Below are 18,268 nucleotides of genomic sequence, written 5' to 3' on the forward strand. Positions count from 1 at the left end.
TGTTCCACGGACAATAAATTCCCGGACAATACCGTGCCGCTGAAGAGGTGGTTCGAGATTGGGTTCACGACCAGAAAAGCAAGAGCCTGAGTGTTTGCTACGACGGCATCGAAACAAAGGCACGCGCTGTCGCGGAGGAGATATACATCCCGCGTACCGAGTTTAAAGTGTCTAAGAAGTGGGTGACGAATTTCATGAAGAGGAACGGCCTAAGCCTAAGGCGATGAACGACCGTATGCCAACGGTTGCCCTAAGCCTGTGAAGAAAACCCGAGCGCCTTTCTGCGCTACGTGAATGACCTGAGGGCAACACATTCATAACTGAAAAAAGCGGTAGCGGATGCGGGATGCGACCTGATCATCATTCCGGACGGATTGACACCTATTCTTCAGCCACTAGATGTGGCGCTGAACAAGCCATTCAAAGGTCGCATCGGTGCATTCTACTAGTGGCTCCAGCAAGAAAACCCCAATGCACCAACAGGGCGGCTGAAGCGAGCTTCTCTGGGCGAAGTGGCGCAATGGGTCAATGGTGCCTGGCATGGACTACCAACAGACATGGTCTCTGCGGCGTTTTCCACATGCGGCATCTTGGCACCGCTTCCGACGACCAGTGGCAGCAGTGGCTCATAAGCTGATGATTGTGACTGTGTCCTCATAAGCGACAATGAATCAGGGATGTCACTCGAATGAATAAATGTTTCTTTATGACTCGGCCCTCTGAAAAACTTTTTTGGCGAGCTAGGACCGCAGGGTGTGGCAGCGTCGACCTAAATTCGGAGTCTAACTTTTTTTTTGCCCAAAGGGGGTCGCGATTTGGGGGGCCGACTTATAATCGGAGTCGACTTATAATCGGCAATATATGGTAGTTAAATTAACGTCTGGTCACACGGGAACAGCAACCTGGGCCACACAAAGCCCACCACTGGGAGGACCTGCAATCGCAGGGTAGTGGCGCATCACTTAACTGCTGCACCACTGCGCCAGGAGGGGAATTAGGGCTGAATGTAAAGTAGATAATGACCGTCTGCGTATATGGGAATTAACACATTGCGCTGTTCAGAGCTTAAGTGTCCCTCCCACCATTTTTTTTAGTGCGCTAGCACTTATAGTGGCCATTGCCCGCACTAGGGCGTTCGGTTTGACTGAAGCCGGTTTTCTGCAAGGCTGCCCAACTGCCCACTGTGTCAGGTGGCAGCCCATTAAATCGTGAGAGGCTGCACGGGAAGAGCAACCTGGGTCGCAACCCAACCCAAGTCGCACCAGTGGCAACACCTGCCATAGCACCTGCCACTGCACCACTGCTCACTTGTCCACTGGTGGCAACACCTGCCATAGCACCTGCCACTGCACCACTGCTCACTTGTCCACTGGTGGCAACACCTGCCATAGCACCTGCCACTGCGCCACTGCTCACTTGCCCACTGGGTGGCTTACTTGCCAAGGTGTAGCTGGTGGGTAGATTCAGTGGCACAAGGCAGATGGCAGGTGTTGCCATGTCCTCCTTTCAGTTTTGCATGAAAGAACAAGCACACCAACAAGCATAGCAGCACAGCACCGAAACACATCATGCTAGTGCCACACATATCTGCATTTGGCCTGATTACCCCAATCGATTGACTTTTTTTTTTTTTTTTCGGGGCTGCGGGACCCAAGAACTCTGAGCTGCCGTCTAAGTGGATGGGTCACCCCATCCTTCTCTGTTGGACAATAAAGTTATTTCAATCAATCAGTTGGGGTCGCGGGACATTTTATAAATCAACCTTCGGATAACCTGGGGATCTCTTTAGGTTCCTTGAGCTCCGAATTAATAAAGATTAACAGCCATCATGTTATTTTTTGTTTCCAGTCTTGTCATGTTATGGATTGCATTTTGGTTGACCATATTACAGGTTGCATACTGTTATGCTGTCTAATCAAGCAATTTACATTTCTTTGCAAATCATGTTTTTTTATACGATGCTGAGGCAGTCTAGTTTTGTTCATTTTGCAGTCTCAAAGAAGATACACTATTTTGAAAAAAATAAGGGCAACAACATCTGCTTGTTAATCATTTTCTGAAATATTTTTTTTTTACTGAACAGATATTTCAGATATGAGGTGTATTGATATGAGGGTAACATGAGGTGTATTTAAAAAAAAAAAAGTTACCCCTAATTTGAACATGTTGTCAGTCCCTTTTGAGTTCAAATTATTGATAGTTGACCATATTAGTATAACTAAATAAACTCCTAATGGCACTGATTACAAAATACAGTTCTGAAGAACACCACACTAATATGTGCGCCAGAACGTGCTAGCAAGCATGGCCGAAAAAGTGCGCAAAAGACAAACGGACGAAGAAACAATACAAGGACCAGTGCTTGTCCCTGTGTTCATTCTTCATCCTTTTGTCCTTTTACATGCTTTTTCAACTATGCATTATAACCAGCTTGCCCAACTTTCTGCCCTTCTAAATACCAGCAAGACAAGCCCATTTATCACAATGCTGTCAGGAGACAGAGAAAGCTCAACAGGACAGTTTTTACCCCTTCGAAAATACCTATGCTAACGTTCTGCATGGTCAGCACTTTAAAAAAAATCTGCAAATTACCCACAGCTTTGCCTAAAGACTAGGAACTAAGATATAATCCTCAAAGTAAACTTTATTTTACTGTGCCTTATGGGACCTCTGCTAGAACCACCTCATCGAAAGACATTAAAAAGATCAGAACCAAACTCCTGGTTTTGTTTATAAGCTCCAAATTACTTACAAGTACCTCTGAGCCTAACGGCATGCTGGAACGGAAAGCACTAAACATTACATGACGGCGGCTTCAACCAAAGCTTTCTTCAGGGAATGCGTAACATCATGACTGGCATCAGCAAAACAGGGCAGCTTCTGGAGCCAACCTAACTGAGCACCGGCATGCTATCATGCCAGGAAGATTCAAGGATTCCCTGAAAAGCCCACAGCTCTCTCTTTTGCAGATACGACATTAAACTGCAATACAGAAAATGGCTGTGGCTTAGCTTGGTTAATCCCGGTAATTGCGAAAGCAATATCCGTAGCTACGCCATGGTTCAGCTGGTAGTGTAGCTGGTGGTGGTGCTTGTGGTTAGACTTGTGGTGATGCATCGGTTATACAATCCAATCCAATCCAATCTAATCCAATCTAATCTAATCTGCTAAGGTCATTGGTAGGTCATTGGTAGCTACCGGCCTCGCTACACGACGGGCTGAAAGTGCAACTAGTATTGCTTTCGCAATAAAATCTTTCTAAACAGGCGGTGAGCATATAAACATCAAATAAAACCCAATATTTATTGTTTCTCAGCAAAAATCAGGGCATGAAGATGCACTGGTTGTTTTGCCCTGTTCTGTGCTAGTTTACACCACATTTGTTTCACTGCTTGCTAGCCTGTGTAGAGTAGCACAGTGCCATTGCTGCACTCCCCAATAAACGGCCAGAGGAAAACGTGTCAGTGAACAACAAGATCAAGTAGGCCATCCCCACGATGTGCTCACCGGGAGCTTTGACAGTGTCCTTGCCCACACGTGCAGCCATGCTGAGCGAGTCCTTGCCGCCATCCACAGCAATGCCCAGGGCGGCCATGGAGCTGCACATGGCCTGGCAAGCTTCGTGCAGTGCGGCTCCTTCCCCAGGGAGCTTGGCCGCCCACATCCAGTTGCCGCTGCACTTGACGTCCTGCAAAGGGGGCCAGTCTGCATTGCACAGTGCTACACACACAAGTGCGCCGCTGGTACTGCTGCATAGGGCCCATCAGAAATGAAACAAGCTTATCGATGTGAATAAAAAGCAAAGAAAGTTTGCAAAAATAAAAAAAAGAGAACCACAAAATCAAAAACTGCACTGAGACCTCTCAGTAATGAATAAACGAAAAATAATAACAATTTCAATGTGAGCATGCATTACCACTAAAGCATAAAAAGTTATAATTCTAATGATTTGTGGGAAATATTACAACACAAAACACAAGCATGCAATTCACAAAAATGCAAAACTTAAAATAGAAACATATACAGTCGAGCCCACTTATAACGAACCCAACAGTCACATGGATTGTGTTCCTTGTTCCCGAAGTTCGCAGTAAGTGGACTTCCCATGCTACAGCCAAAAATACAAAATCAGATAGTGTAAGTCTCTCATTTATGTCTGTTTACTCAAACCAGACCCTATCACGGCACTTTCCCAGCTCTCCAGAACAGTAACATGCCCCTCATCAAAAGCGTTGCTACCCACAAGCTGCTTTAGGGACGCGATTTGACTAATTGCGGTGGAAGACTCCACGGCAGCTATGGTAGGTCGGCCTCCTCATTATCACCTTTGTCAGATTCCTGGCATTGAAAGACTGTTCGTGCTTCGTGCCATACCAATATTTTCTTCTGAGTATGGCTCTCCAAAGCTGGCATCACCATCCCTACCAACTAAATCTTCCCAGGTGACGTCACGTCGCGTTAGCTGCACGTCGACTACATGTTGCCACAAATCCAAATGCATCCGATAATGTGGGTGTTCGACATCGTATTCCATCATTCCTGGGACCATAAACTCTGCCTTATGGATGCAATTCTTGATGCAACTTGCACAACCTGCATAGAGTTCCATCCACGCGAACCTAATCCATGGCGATGAAGAGAGTTACCCAAATTGGGACGTCGACACCTGGTCAGTCAATTGCTATCAGTATGCACTTGTGACACGGCGCCAATGGGACATCTCGAGCGCATGAATTATGCCGATGTCAAGAGGCAGGTCTGGCTTGTCACTTTCAGTGGCAGAAAAGCGTGGTCACCGCAGTCAGTGTTACGTGACTCTCCTTATTTCCTTTTCCCTCCTTCATGGAGTGCTTGGCTTCACTTGGGTAGATTATCAGTGGGCCTTGGTGGAGCAAGCGCTCTTCTTCACTGGGCCTTAGTGCTGGCTTCAAATAAAGTCCCCCCCCCCCCCACCTTTCTCCTCTTCCCCCTCCTCCTTCTCCTTTTCACCCTCCTCTGCAGTCAGAGAAAGAGTAGTGCGCCACTCGGTTATCGAGCAAGAACAGGACCTTCCTACTTTTTGAAGCCACTCCACGAACAAGTCACCTCTCATCCCCATACTTCCTCTAAATTTATGCCCAGAGGAACACCCATCGAAAAAAAAAAGTATTGCATCGTCCGGGCCTTTGTGTTGTGCATGTATCGCACCAAAATGTGCAAAATGAAACAAAACAATTGCATGCCCCTTTACACCAACTACAGATGATCCTGACTATATTGAATTATTGCTTACATTGAACCCTCAGAAAATCCCTCCATGAAAAAGTATAGCAGTAGTGTTGCTCGTGTTAACTGAACTCCCATCCAGCGAAATTACATTCAATATACCGAACTGCACGCGCCACGCTTTCCTAACGGCACTCCTGTGACCGCTTTTTTTTTTTTTTTGCGCACAGAGCCCAGTCGGCAGCGCTAACACTATGAAACTGCGTGACGAGGTTGTGCTTGAGGATGACTTCAGCTTGGAGTGCCTTTTTTCAATGATGTTATGTAGTAAAGCCAGCGCAGCTGCAGCCGAAGGCTTACGGCGGCTCTCGCACAACCTGCTTCACTGGTAAAGGCAACGTAGAAATCATCTGTACCTTAGTTCTAATTGAGATATTACTACATTTATAGCGCACCAGTAACAGAATCAGACCTCTCTTCCAAAGCACCATTCGCTGCAGTTTCGATGCGAAGCGCACTAGGCCTAGCATCTATTCTAGCACACTACAGCCTAGCGACACTAGGAAAGCGATGTGCCACCAGAGTGCCAGCAGGCAGAACGTCACTGAAGGAAGCATGCCGCTAGCATGGGTGCACCATATTATCGCTTCAGGGTTAGGTTGCCATGTTCCGTATATCACACTGTCGATCAATATATATCCAACTAATTCGAGATCCCCTTTCTCATTCGAAATATCTGGAATTGATTGTGCTTAAAAAAACTCACGTTCAGTAATTGTTCGCCATACCCAGAGAATTAGCCACTCATTAACACTAAAAGAATAAGCACTTGTGAACACACATGCTAAGTTGATACTATGCATATATATGGGTCCCACAAATGTGAGCTGCCACATGATAACATGACACCATGGCCTCGGTGCTTGACTTCTGAGTCTGAATTTGTCAAGGGAGCCACGGAGGCCACATTTCAGCAGAGGTAAAATGTGAAAATGCCTGTGTGCGCCGTGACACCACTGCACTTTAAGGAACCCCAGGTGGTTGAGGAGACTAATCCAGAGACTTCCAATCGGAATCTCTCATAGTCCAAGTGCAGCTTCGAAGCGTTAAAACCCACACAGCACCAGAGATGTCGCTTACCTGCAGTGACGTGATTTGTGCAAACATGAGGTTGGTCACTGCCTCAGCCACTGACATCCTAGCCCCAGCAGCAGGACTCAGGAGGCCCTTTATTGGCTGCTCACCGATGGCGGTCGCAGATCCGACCTGGAGCACAGAAAAAGGACGAATAAAAAGAAGCATGACATGCTGTCTGCACTTGGATTGTAAACCTTAAAGCATGCTCACCGTGTCAAAGTATGAAAGAGACACCACAGCGACGTCGGCAAGAGGTGTGTGCAGAGGCCCAACACACTGCTGCTGAGCAACAAGCCCTGTGACACAGCGGTCAACCTGAAAGCCGCACAAAAATGAAGCCTTCATTAGTCAGAACGAACCTATAACAACAACAAAGTAATTACCACATACGATGTTAGGGGCCCCATTAGAAACAGTGCCGCTTGTCACACAAGCTCATTACACTACTACATCTTATTATCTCTGTTGACAATATAAAAACTTCACCAGATGCAAACTGTTTTAGTTTCCTTCCTTCGGTTACCTACACGCGATGACCTTCAAGCAGTTGTCCGTGATCACTTCTGGCAACCTGAATTTTTGGTTCCTCATATTCCAGTCCATTCACTCAATCATAAGCAAGGGCTTGAAAATCCCAGGCGTTACACATGTTACGGTCGTTTTGTGAGAAATTTCTTCATTGCCAATGTTTTTACCTCTTTGCCCAATGAAGCCTTCCCTATGACGTCAAAACACACATTGAAAAAATATTTACGAGTAAATTTTTCCACTAATTATTTCACATTGAACTCAGTGATGTTTTCTTATTGTACTGTTTATTTATGTTCATGTTGCCTGTCACAACTGCCAGTAGCAGCCCAACAAGGCTCTCTGGCTTGGGCTGATCCGCTCTCTTTTTGCTTAACCAATGTTGGGAATAAAGGCATTCTTATTACTATTATTATTATTCGTGGTCAAATAAAAAAATCTGGACTTTATATAGAGAGCTCCCTCAAACATTCAGTGGAACCAACAAAGACTGTATCAATATTCAAATTTTATTGCATCAGCCAAGCATTTGACTAAGTCTAGAGTTGGACAAAATCTCGCCAGTTCTGGGACAATCATACTGAAATTTAAAAATGGATGCCTACCAGAAGAAAATGAAACAATGAACAAAAAAACGACATGTTTGGCGATTGGGAACAAGGCTCCCGTACAGGAGCCGCAGAGTCGTTTTTTGTTCTTTCCTTTTGGTCGGCATTCATTTTTAAGCCAAGCATTTATGCCTATCCCCAAAACTTCTGTGAGGAAGTTAAAGCCGACTAGTGTGTTTCTTTAAGTGCACCTGACTACAGGCTGTGAAGTTAATACAGCACGGTTAAAGTGCATGTCAATACAATACAATGTGAAAAGAAAAATGGTTCAATACAACCTCACTGCGAAATTGCCACCAATTCAAGCTCACAGCTTACGTACGGGAGCCTCATTCATCTAATCCTCATATCAGTGTGTGCAAACAAACAAAATAATTATAACCATCTCAAAGTTAAGAAGGCATGTACTTTGTGCATACATACAACACCACAGGTGAAATCATGATCTTGCCTTGTTTGTGAGGAAACGCTTGCTAGCCACAGATGGTAGACGCAGCACTCGTTGTAAAGCTTCAGTGACTTGTAGGCCAGCAGGCAAGCTAAGTGGCTTCAAAATTGGTGCTTGGGTGTCCAGCTTGAACACCTGCGATATTAAAACAACTGAGAAAGCAGTCAGCACTAAAAGACGCTAAAAATGTTATCATGCCTCGGTACTGAGTACTTAAAAAGAACCTAATTTATATTAAAAAATGTAATGTCCTCCCTTTGTAAGGGACTCCTGCTTGGGCCAAATAAATGACCTGCAGTATTTTCAAATGAAGGAATAAATATTGTCTGATGTTGCAGAACACCCCTATATACGACGTCCAATTCAAACATGCAACAAGATGACTTGGTTTTATACATCTGGCTGCTCTTGACAAACTAGCATTGCACTATGTGCACAAGCTCACGAAGAAATAGTTCTGATTTCAGCACAAATAGGTTCACCATAGGCAGCAAAAAAATTCATCCCAGCCATTTTTGTGTGCAGATTTTAGAGCACATAATGTTTTCCTAACAAAAGGAAAGCCACCTGTAACAGCTCTTCTTGAAGAAACAAAAAAGAAATGTGAGAACTGAATTGTGACACTTTCTGCGGAAGCACTGTTCTGATATCGTAAGGGTTCATGAACTACACTATTTGAAGCCAATTTAAGACATAAAGCTGTACATCACAGAAGCACATACTAGTGAACATGCCTCCAACCACGAAACAGTTGCAGTCGAACTCATCGCTGATCCCCCAATTCAATGCAAGCTGACTCTGGCATTAAATACAAATAAGCTGGCTCTCATCTTTGAGCAGGAGCAGCCAGCAAAGCCCCAGCTCAAACTATATTACACTGTGCACATTCCGTAAGTGCTGCAAAACTGGCAAATAGCACAATGCTATGCACCTTGCGTGGCATGTCTCCGAGCACAGACTCCAAGTCGAGGTCAACAGGGTCCCTCCTGCCAGCAGCATTATCTTCCTTGAGGACAACACGACCATCTCCAGTCACTTCACCCACAATGCAGACTGGGCAGCGCTCTCGTGCTGCGATACGCAGCAGTAAGTCCTTGTCTTCGGGTCGCACCAAAATGGCGTCGCTCTCCTGGTACTCGGCACCCCACAGCTCCATTGTGGTAATGGTTGGGTCACCCAGCTGAAATTTCTTGCTCCAGATCACAGCTCCAGCAGGCTCGACTATCTCCTTCAGCACATTGCCTACAGGAAATGCATTGCTACATGACTATAGGTATCCACTAGATTGTGTAAAGTATGGATAGCAGCATGAAGAATTCAGAGAGAGAAAAGAATGTGTTGCTAAACCTCTTCAAGCAGATCGTGGCTATACCTACGAACCACTGGTATGTGCCTACAAAAGCTCCTGCCCCTTCTGTGGCTTTTATTTAGTTTCTACTCCACAGCCACCCCTCAGAGCTCTGTTTATCACAACGCTGATGGCAAGCTTTGAAATGAGATTTTGTAGTTGTGTTGCAGGGTTTGCATTAAATTAACTCCAAGCATTTCGTGCTAAATAAAGAATCACTGTCCATATATCAGCATAGAGTAGTGAGGTAATGGTGCAACAGGTCAAAATCTGCTTCTGACGTGTATACTTTGCATGGTAGTTCCTCTGGCTGGCTGGCAGTAATGGCAGTGTCAATTCATTACAAATACAGCCACAAGCGACACTGACAATTCTGCACTAGTTCAGGAGAGCTGGCATGCATAACTGCAGTGACAGATAAGTGGAGAAGGCAACATCTCTAAAAATGCTAAGGTCATTTCATTATCATGCATTCAGCCAAAAAAAACAAATGAAGATGAATACAATACATCTTTCATAAACGTAATGGTGCTGTACAGCGAAGTAAACAAAAGTTGTATTTAACTCAATAACCATAACAGAAAGTGCCAGAGCCAAACAAGAAGTATACTGCCCAGCTAGTATCCATAATTTCTTTCTCTCTCTGCATAATCAACAGGCAGTTCTTCAAGCAATAGTGTATTATTTTTCATTAAAGCATACAAATTATTCAATAAAACGCATAACATAAACTAGCACATCGTATTAACAACTGTATATATGCGTATTGGTCAAATAAGCATATCTAGTCGGGTGTCAACTAATTCTAACAGTTTGCACTGTTGTAAGTAGCTGAAAAATGAACACTAGGAGCAAAAGAAAACAAAAACAAAGCACGCAACACTGACCATTGCCTCCAGCACCTTGATCATGAATGCTGCGAATGGGGTTCTTGAGCGCTCCACACTCAACACAAGCCCGCACCAGGCGGTGCAATTTTTGCTCCATCTCGGCATCTCCACGCTGCACAGCTCCAAAGTCCAGTTCAGCCTCCTGGTCTCCCTGCACAGTCACCGAGGAGGCCGCACCACCACCCACTCCAATGCGGTACACGGGCCCACCAATCTTGACCACCAGCATGCCTGCAGAGGAAATAGTACCACTTCCCTTTCAACTAATGGCTCACGGGGGTTCCAAAGCAACTAAGGCTATGAGAGACGCCATAGTGGAGGGCTCCGGAAATTTCGACCACCTGGGGTTCTTTAACGTGCACTGACACCGCGCAGCACACGGGCCTCTTGAATTTCGCCTCCATCAAAATTCAATCACCGCGGCTGGGATCAAACCCATTCAACTAATCACTGTATCTATAAGACCAACATCTCTCATTAAAGAGTGCCTCTTCCTAGTCACACGTCATCATGTGAGTGATAAATTCCAATAACCTGGTTACAACCACTACTATCAATAGGATAAATTCTAACCTGGCAACAAATTACTTGTTATTTCTATGTCATTTTGACTTAAAAACTGATGACCAAAGCTTTTGTCCATCTCACTGTGAATTTCAGACCCATAAATGATAACTCAGAAAGAAAAGTAATTCCGTTCTTTTTATAATGGCCAGTGACAACATCTTCATTTTTAGCTGCTTCTTGGAACACTGCTTACTAACAGTTTACAGTTAGCCATCATAATCCAAGATTTATACAGATAGTGAGTTCAGATTTTTTTTATACATTAAGACTGTTTCAAAGAATACCCAGGTTCAAACTTGGAAAACACTTCAGGTGGAAAACTGCCTGGCAAGAGGCGACCCGAGAGAATGCAGAACTAGCTCCCGAGGCATTATTTTTCATGCAACTTAAAATGTCCACATGTTGATCACGAAAAAAAAGAGGCACGAAGAAACACAGCCAAGAAAATGTAATCATCGCTTCTGAACACTGAAAATTTAATTGTGTCTACATTAGCTTCCAAGAAGGCACTGTCGAGGAAAGGAGCATGGTGCTTGTTCTTCTCACATAAAAAGTCTGCATTTTCAATGTTCTCATTTATTCACAGGGAACCATAAAAGCAAAGAAGCCTGTTTTCAATAGCAAGACAAGTCGGATGTACACACCTTTTTCAGGCTTGTCTTTAGTAATCTGATCGCCATCGATGCTGCCAATTCCGCCAGAAAACATGATCGGCTTGATCCACTCCCGCCGCTCTCCATTGGGAAGCACCATACCGAAGGAGCGCGAGAAGCCAGACAGCACAGGCTCGCCGAACTTGTTGCCATAGTCAGATGCCCCATTGCTGGCCTCAACAGCAATTTCCAAGGGTGGAGCAAAGTTGATGGGGTACTCTTGACGTTCTTCCCAGGGCAGATCATATCCTGGGCAAACAGGACACAGGGTTTTGAGCTGCACTTAATCTTACTGAGCACAAACTCATTAAAATTACTGATGCTTGGAGCGCACAAGAAAGCAAGGCTGCATAATGCTCAACAACTAGTCGTAATATATCAGCAAGATAATAACAGCAGATGAAAAGCAAAACGAGCTGCAGACTACGTTCGGTTCACAGAGAAAGTGTTCACAAGAAGCAAATGCTACTATAGTCGGATACAAGTCAAGAAGAAGGACGAGTGCAGTGCTGTGTTCATCCTTTTTCTCGTCCTTCTTCTTCCCTTCTTTGGCCTTGTGCCATTGCGCTGGAAAACTGTAAACTTAGTCCACATGGGCCTGGTACAAATCATTTAAAGGGACACTGAGGAGAAATTGAAGTTGGCTTGTATCGACAGAATACCAGCTCCTGATTACAAAAACGCCACTCATACTGACAACAAAGCTCTTGTAACGTAGAAGAGAGCAAGAACCAAAATACAGGTATCGCCGCCACAGGCCAAACTCGCAAGTACAAGCGTGATGACGTCATAGGACAAAGCAGTGTTGCTAGAACCAATGGTTCTAGCAACTCTAGGACGCGAGAAGCCACAAATCACTGAGGCGCAGCCAATGCATGCGCAAATCTCCTTGGCGTCGCCAGATGGCGCCACGTGCCCGGCAGCTACGCGCGCGCCTGAAGCATCGGGACCAATCAGCGCCTGCTCGCCGGCGGCAGGCGGGCGCCCGGTATTCCGCTAGTGGTAACAAGGTACACGGTATGCTAAAGGTGTCTATTTGCAAGAACTTCGCTGACGACTTCAAGAACAAGATCCATAGTAACGCTGGCAAAACGCCAGTGCAAACGTAAGCGAAGCGACTGTAGCGACGGCCGCAATAGCCGATAGATGCCTTCAACGTGCGGCCGGCAGTAGCTTTCTTTTCGGCTGCTGCTGGGCCGCTATGCTGGCCGCCAGAAATCACGGAATCTGTGTTACGTCATGTCACGTCATGAGTCTCGTCACTTAGTCCTGTGTCGTCATAGGAGAAATCCCAAGTTTGAATCAGAGCGGCGGGAAAAACTTTTTCAACTTCGAATCCAAATTTCTTGGAAATAAGTGCATCTTTCGCTGCCGGCCAAGTGGCACCAAAGCCATGAAAAGCCGAACTATCAGATTTTGCTATTAAAAAAATATTAATAGTGCTCTCCTCACTGTCCCTTTAAGTCAGATAGGTGCACCATGTTAATGCCTAACATGCACCTTACAGTTCAGTAGAGCAAGCCAGTCATTGCAGCTAGTCCATCCTGACACCATTTCAGCCTGCACTGCTAGTTATTTTTCATAATGTGACTGATGAGTCCCAGCCTGAAACGTTCACTCATCTTAGAAGACATAGCACAACACAACAGGACAGAGAAGAGGAGCCCACAGGACAAGTGATAACTGACATATGTCACTCGCTCTTCAGCAAAAAATTCAGTGGCTTAATTCAAGATAATCTTATCTGATTTGCCCTCTGCTGTGCTGTATGCCTTTGGGTTTTATCTTAGTCTGGCTGTCTGATTGTTTTCTGCGACTGTAGTGGTATTCCTGTTTTGCTTTTTGTGTTCACAAAATCTCTGGTAACGTTTTTCGCCGTGGGATTGGGCATGCGCTTAGCTGTTTTCTTACGGTGGTTTCTTACAATAAACCTTCTGTTGTCAGTTAGCGCTCGTCCTGTGTGCTCCTTTTCTCTGTCCTGTTGTGTTGCGCTATGTCTTCTTCTAATAAGCTTTACCAACAAGCCCAAACTACCACTTTGTTAAGGTTCACTCAACTTGCCCAACAAGCAACCACCAGCACCGGATGCAGCATCACCAGAATTTCAAAGCTAAAATAGTTAAATAAGTAAGGCAAACAGCACCCTAGAGTCACATAATATGTCAGTCAAATGCTCCTTTGATTAAAAAGGCATTGAGGACAATTTCTGTTGGATATGTTAATGCTTATCTAGCAAAAGACACAGTTATTTGAGAAAACTGTGTTTAAAAATGTCCCTACCACTCGATTAAAAACCCATGATCACTGTTTTGAAGAGAGTGGCAGTATGTAACCTCTGAGATCAGAGCCCAAAAACCTGTGTCAATGCTTTGCGGTTTGGTTTCAAAGCTGGTCAGTGATGGCAACACCTTTATATTCATTTCTGGGCCTTTCCCAGCTAGTAAAAGCCCCCTTTTCAGTGAACAGCATCTTTGTTGTTAGAGTGGGGTAATATGACACAGGCCACCTTTGATCTTGCTCCTTTAAGCTTTTCTATGATGTTAACAGCTGTCACATACATCTGTAACATAAAATGTAAATAACAGGAAGATAGGGCAGCAAAATCTCCAAGAAATGGCCTGGCACCAAATAAAGAATGAGCCACACAAGCCTGTAAGCTACGAGCAATCTTATAAGCAATGCATGTCTTAGAAAGCACATGCTGGACCTAAAGCTGAAGAGAAACTCGACTACCCAATATATAAGTGTATGGGCATGCACTTCATTATTAATTATTAGTTCATTTTCATTACATCCTTCAACAGTTTGCAGCTGTGCACTGCCTTGTGACTGACAGCTCTTGATGAAGTTACACCCATCCAGTTCCGATTCAATTATGCTGCACTAACCAGGTATGTGAAGGTTGCCAAAGCAATAGCCAGCCGTTCCGGCAATCTCATGAGCTCCCCGACCAGCAGCATGAACATCACGGATTCGTCCACCAGTTCCTGTAGTCGCTCCACTGAATGGTGCAACACCTGGAAAAACAAACAATCAAAAACAGTCCATCATTGTTCCAGGAGAAAACCAATACAATTTTAAGTGGAGTACTTTCGCACGACAAAAACATGGTGGTGAAAGGCTGCAGATAAGCTTCGACAATATGGTGCCTCTATACCAGAATATCAAACAAGAGTGCATGCGCAATTTGCCCTTCACTGAAATACAGCTGCATCGGTTAGGAATTGAGCTCCTGTGATGCAGAATGCCATTGCAACAGAGCATATGCTTATGTCCATGTTTATATTTGTGGCTACGTTTATGCAGCAGAAATTCGTTTGTGCTATCACTATGTAGATCTAAAATTATTAAAAGAGAAGGTTAGGCAGAAAGAAGTACTTACCAGTGGGGAAATTGTGTGTCTCTGCAGTGAAGATGATATGACGTTGGGCCTCACAAACTGTGAATGCACTGCTTGCCATGGTGTGCCTAGGCTGAAGGGCTGTAACCTTATAGCCCCGAATGGCACTACACAGAGAAAACAGGGCACATGTCAAATTTACAAACAACAATAAAGTCGAAGTGCAGCAGTTAAACGCAGCACACAAAAAGAAAAGTCCAGCCTCATGGCAAGTGGAAGTTCAAAGCAATATTATGAGAAACCTGCTCTGCCTTAATTGGCTTGTCTGTAAACTTTGAACAAACAAAAGAGCTCAGATTCAGCGAGGTCGACTGAACAAGTTTCAAATATCTACATGCACACCCGCTGTCAAAAGTTTACAAGGCACATGATTCACTGAAAATGGCTGTTGTCGTATAGCCTTGGCCTGAAAATAACAGGTGGCCTGCAGCGTTCATGCACTGCTGCACTTTTTCATTGCAGGTTACATGCAATGGCTGAGACAAAGTTCAGCATTTTCGTGACTAATGTGCCCCAGAAATTTTTGACACTAAGTGTATGCAGGCTATATCAATATCCAGATATCTAGCACTATGTGTGGTCGGTATGAAATAACTCTAATAATGGAGTAATCCACATTTCCTCTTACACTGTTTAGATCGCCGCTGAGACAAACAAGAGCCGCCACTAATAATAGATTTAACCTACCGCCTTGTCACAACACTTACGGTCAAAGGCTAACGAATGAGATTCCTGATGACATCAAATTCAAACATTATCTTTTGGTCTTATTGAAAACCATTTCTCTTGTCTGTCCAGAGCTGTGGGACTAAATACGTTTGTGTTTGGCTTTGTACATTTCAGAATATGTTTGTTTTTCAGAATATGTACGCGCTTTACATAATTGCAATGCTGTGATTGTAGTATCTCACATCTTTCTGTACATGTAGTTTGAATGTCTGCCATTTCTTTTGTGAATATCTTGTATTTAGACCTTTGACTAGCTGAGCTGGCTATGGGTCCAATCATGCTTTGATGTATTGGTTTCACAAAGTAAAATTACGATGATGATGAAAAAATATATAAAAAATCCAAAGTCAATGAAGCAGCTTCTTATAGAAACCAGTATGTGATGCGATAACCCACCATAACCAACAAGTCAGTTATGGCATGACGTTATTTTATTGAGAAATTGCGCAATGGCACAGCAAACTGCATTGAGTAATCAGTTAACTATTGTGGTCACAGAGGTAGGGTACACAACCAATGCTGCCAATGTGCACAAACAAGGTAGTCCAATGCAAGTTGATTAACTTGTAATAACACTCACCTGCTGTTGTCTGAGAACTTGATCACATTGTTGTCATTGCTGGTGTTCTGGGTGGCTGTAATCAAGGAGAAGAGAGAGTGTGGCACCTCCTTGCCATCAACCACCAGGCGACCCTTGAAGAACCAGTGTCGACTGTGCTCACTGCATACGTTGAAAAATTGGTGAGATAATGAGAGTAGCGCACAGCAATGGGACATCCCACCAGCAATGAAAGAGGAAGTAAGGAAAGCCTTAGGAGCAATGCAGAGGGGGAAAGAACCCGGTGAGGATCAGGTAACAGCAGATCTGTTGAAGGACGGAGGGGAGATTGTGCTAGAAAAACTAGCCACTCTGTATATGCAATGTCTTGCGACCTCGAGCGTACCAGAAGCTTGGAAGAACACTAAGATCATCTTAATCTATATGAAAGGAGACCTCACGCACTTAACTGTTCGTTGCCTACAAGGTATTTACTAAGGTGATCGCTAACAGAGTCAGGACTAACCTTAGACTTCAGTCAAAGGGTAAGGTAGCCTTTCGTAAAGGCTACTCGACAATAGGCCACATTCACACTATCAGTCAGGTGATAGAGAAATATGCAGAATATTACCAACTCCTATATACAGCATTCATAGATTACGAGAAAGCATTTGACTCAGTCGAAACTTCAGCAGTCATGCAGGCATTGCGGAATCTGGGTGTAGAAGAGGCTTATGTGCAAATACAGGAAGATATCTATATCTGCTGCACAGCTACCATAGTCCTCCATCAAGTCAGCAATAAAATTCCAATAGGAAGGGTGTCAGGCAGGAAGACACAATCTCGCTAATGCTATTCGCCACCCGTTTACAGGAGGTATTCCGAGACCTGGATTGGGAGGAGTTGGGGATAAGAATTCATGAAGAATATCTTAGTAATCTGCGAAGGCAAGATAAGCACTTTTCCTAAAGGGTAACAGAGAGGATATAGTGTGTCAGCAGTCACAGTTGACATGTGCCTGTATAAAATGACAGTTTAAAATATTATGGCTTAGCTAGGTGGAAGGATACATCACATGACAAAGCTGATATACTATACAATGTGACAGAACTTGTTCCAAGGGTGGCTGCTGAAAACAGGGAAGGAGCATAGTTTTAGAAATGCCACCTCAGAAGTATGTTCATGTTTAGTTTCTATTTTGCAATGACCTTTATTTTTGGACTTTTTTTCAGGCAAAGTTTTATAAGCAGCCAATTTTGTCTACAAGAAAACTGAGCAGGCAATTAAGTCTTCAGGAATGTGCCATCTTGAGATGAGGTACAGTAATACAGAGGACTTGGTAGCAGGTGTTCAGTAATGAAGATTTTCACAGGGCCACTGCAATGAAAGCTTATCACTATTTTTGGCGCAAATCTGGATTGAGACTTTAAGAACATGAATTAATTATGACTTCAGACCACAATTTCATGCCAAAATATTCCATACATGCTGGATGGCATGACATTTTTTTAACTCTCAAGAAGAAGAGAGTAACAGCAGGACTTTGTACTGATATCGAGCTGGCAGACACAGGATATGACCAAAAGCCCAATACATCTATGAAAGAAATAAAACACGCAAATAAAAATAGCACAAATAAGAAATAAATATTAGCTAGAACTATACACTACAACTCTAGTGTAATTAACGGTTCAACGTAAACGACAGACAATGCATTAGCTTTTAAGTTAATAATCAATTAAAAAATAGTCAACAAACTTTAAATGTGTGGTCCATACCTATTAGACTGAGCCAAGTCAAAGCACTCAACAGTGGTTGGATTCCTCTTAAGCTTGTTCTTGAACAAATCCGTGTAGAAGTCCAAATCCCAGTTATCAAATGAGAGCCCTAAAAATAAAAATTCATATTCAATGAAACTTCATATCAGGAGCACTCAATTTTCATGATCCGACTATGAAATGAGTAGAGAGAAGGCTTAGCTAACTCGCACTGATTGCAAACCGATGGCCGTGGAATAACCTGCATGTATGATTAGATTCGACAACATTGACCACCAACTTGGAAAACATTCTTGTGGTCTCCAGAATAAAGTCAAAGAGTTGGAACTAAAGACACTAGAATGCCTGGCTACACCTCACTGGACAATAGAATATGAATTCAGCCAATGAAAGATTATTCATGCATTTTCTAAAAGCATTCATAATGATGTGGAATTTA

The 18,268-nt window shown here is 43.8% G+C and overlaps 1 protein-coding gene across 1 annotated transcript in view; it reads right to left on the reverse strand.

Annotated features, from left to right (window-relative positions):
- Nucleotides 1-18,268, reverse strand: part of Pfas (phosphoribosylformylglycinamidine synthase) — a 38,939-nt gene that overhangs the window by 14,155 nt on the left and 6,516 nt on the right. The window contains exons 5-15 of the mRNA XM_089565984.1: nucleotides 17,830-17,938; nucleotides 16,094-16,234; nucleotides 14,767-14,891; nucleotides 14,273-14,401; nucleotides 11,376-11,633; nucleotides 10,162-10,395; nucleotides 8,858-9,168; nucleotides 7,930-8,061; nucleotides 6,553-6,657; nucleotides 6,346-6,471; nucleotides 3,508-3,688 (exon numbers count right to left, since the gene is read on the reverse strand). Coding sequence (XP_089422110.1) covers nucleotides 3,508-3,688; nucleotides 6,346-6,471; nucleotides 6,553-6,657; nucleotides 7,930-8,061; nucleotides 8,858-9,168; nucleotides 10,162-10,395; nucleotides 11,376-11,633; nucleotides 14,273-14,401; nucleotides 14,767-14,891; nucleotides 16,094-16,234; nucleotides 17,830-17,938 — 1,851 coding nt within the window. The remainder of the gene's footprint in view (nucleotides 1-3,507; nucleotides 3,689-6,345; nucleotides 6,472-6,552; nucleotides 6,658-7,929; nucleotides 8,062-8,857; nucleotides 9,169-10,161; nucleotides 10,396-11,375; nucleotides 11,634-14,272; nucleotides 14,402-14,766; nucleotides 14,892-16,093; nucleotides 16,235-17,829; nucleotides 17,939-18,268) is intronic.

This window comes from Amblyomma mixtum, chromosome 1, assembly GCF_055824585.1.
Source record: "Amblyomma mixtum isolate Tamu chromosome 1, ASM5582458v1, whole genome shotgun sequence".
NCBI classification, from domain to species: domain Eukaryota; kingdom Metazoa; phylum Arthropoda; class Arachnida; order Ixodida; family Ixodidae; genus Amblyomma; species Amblyomma mixtum.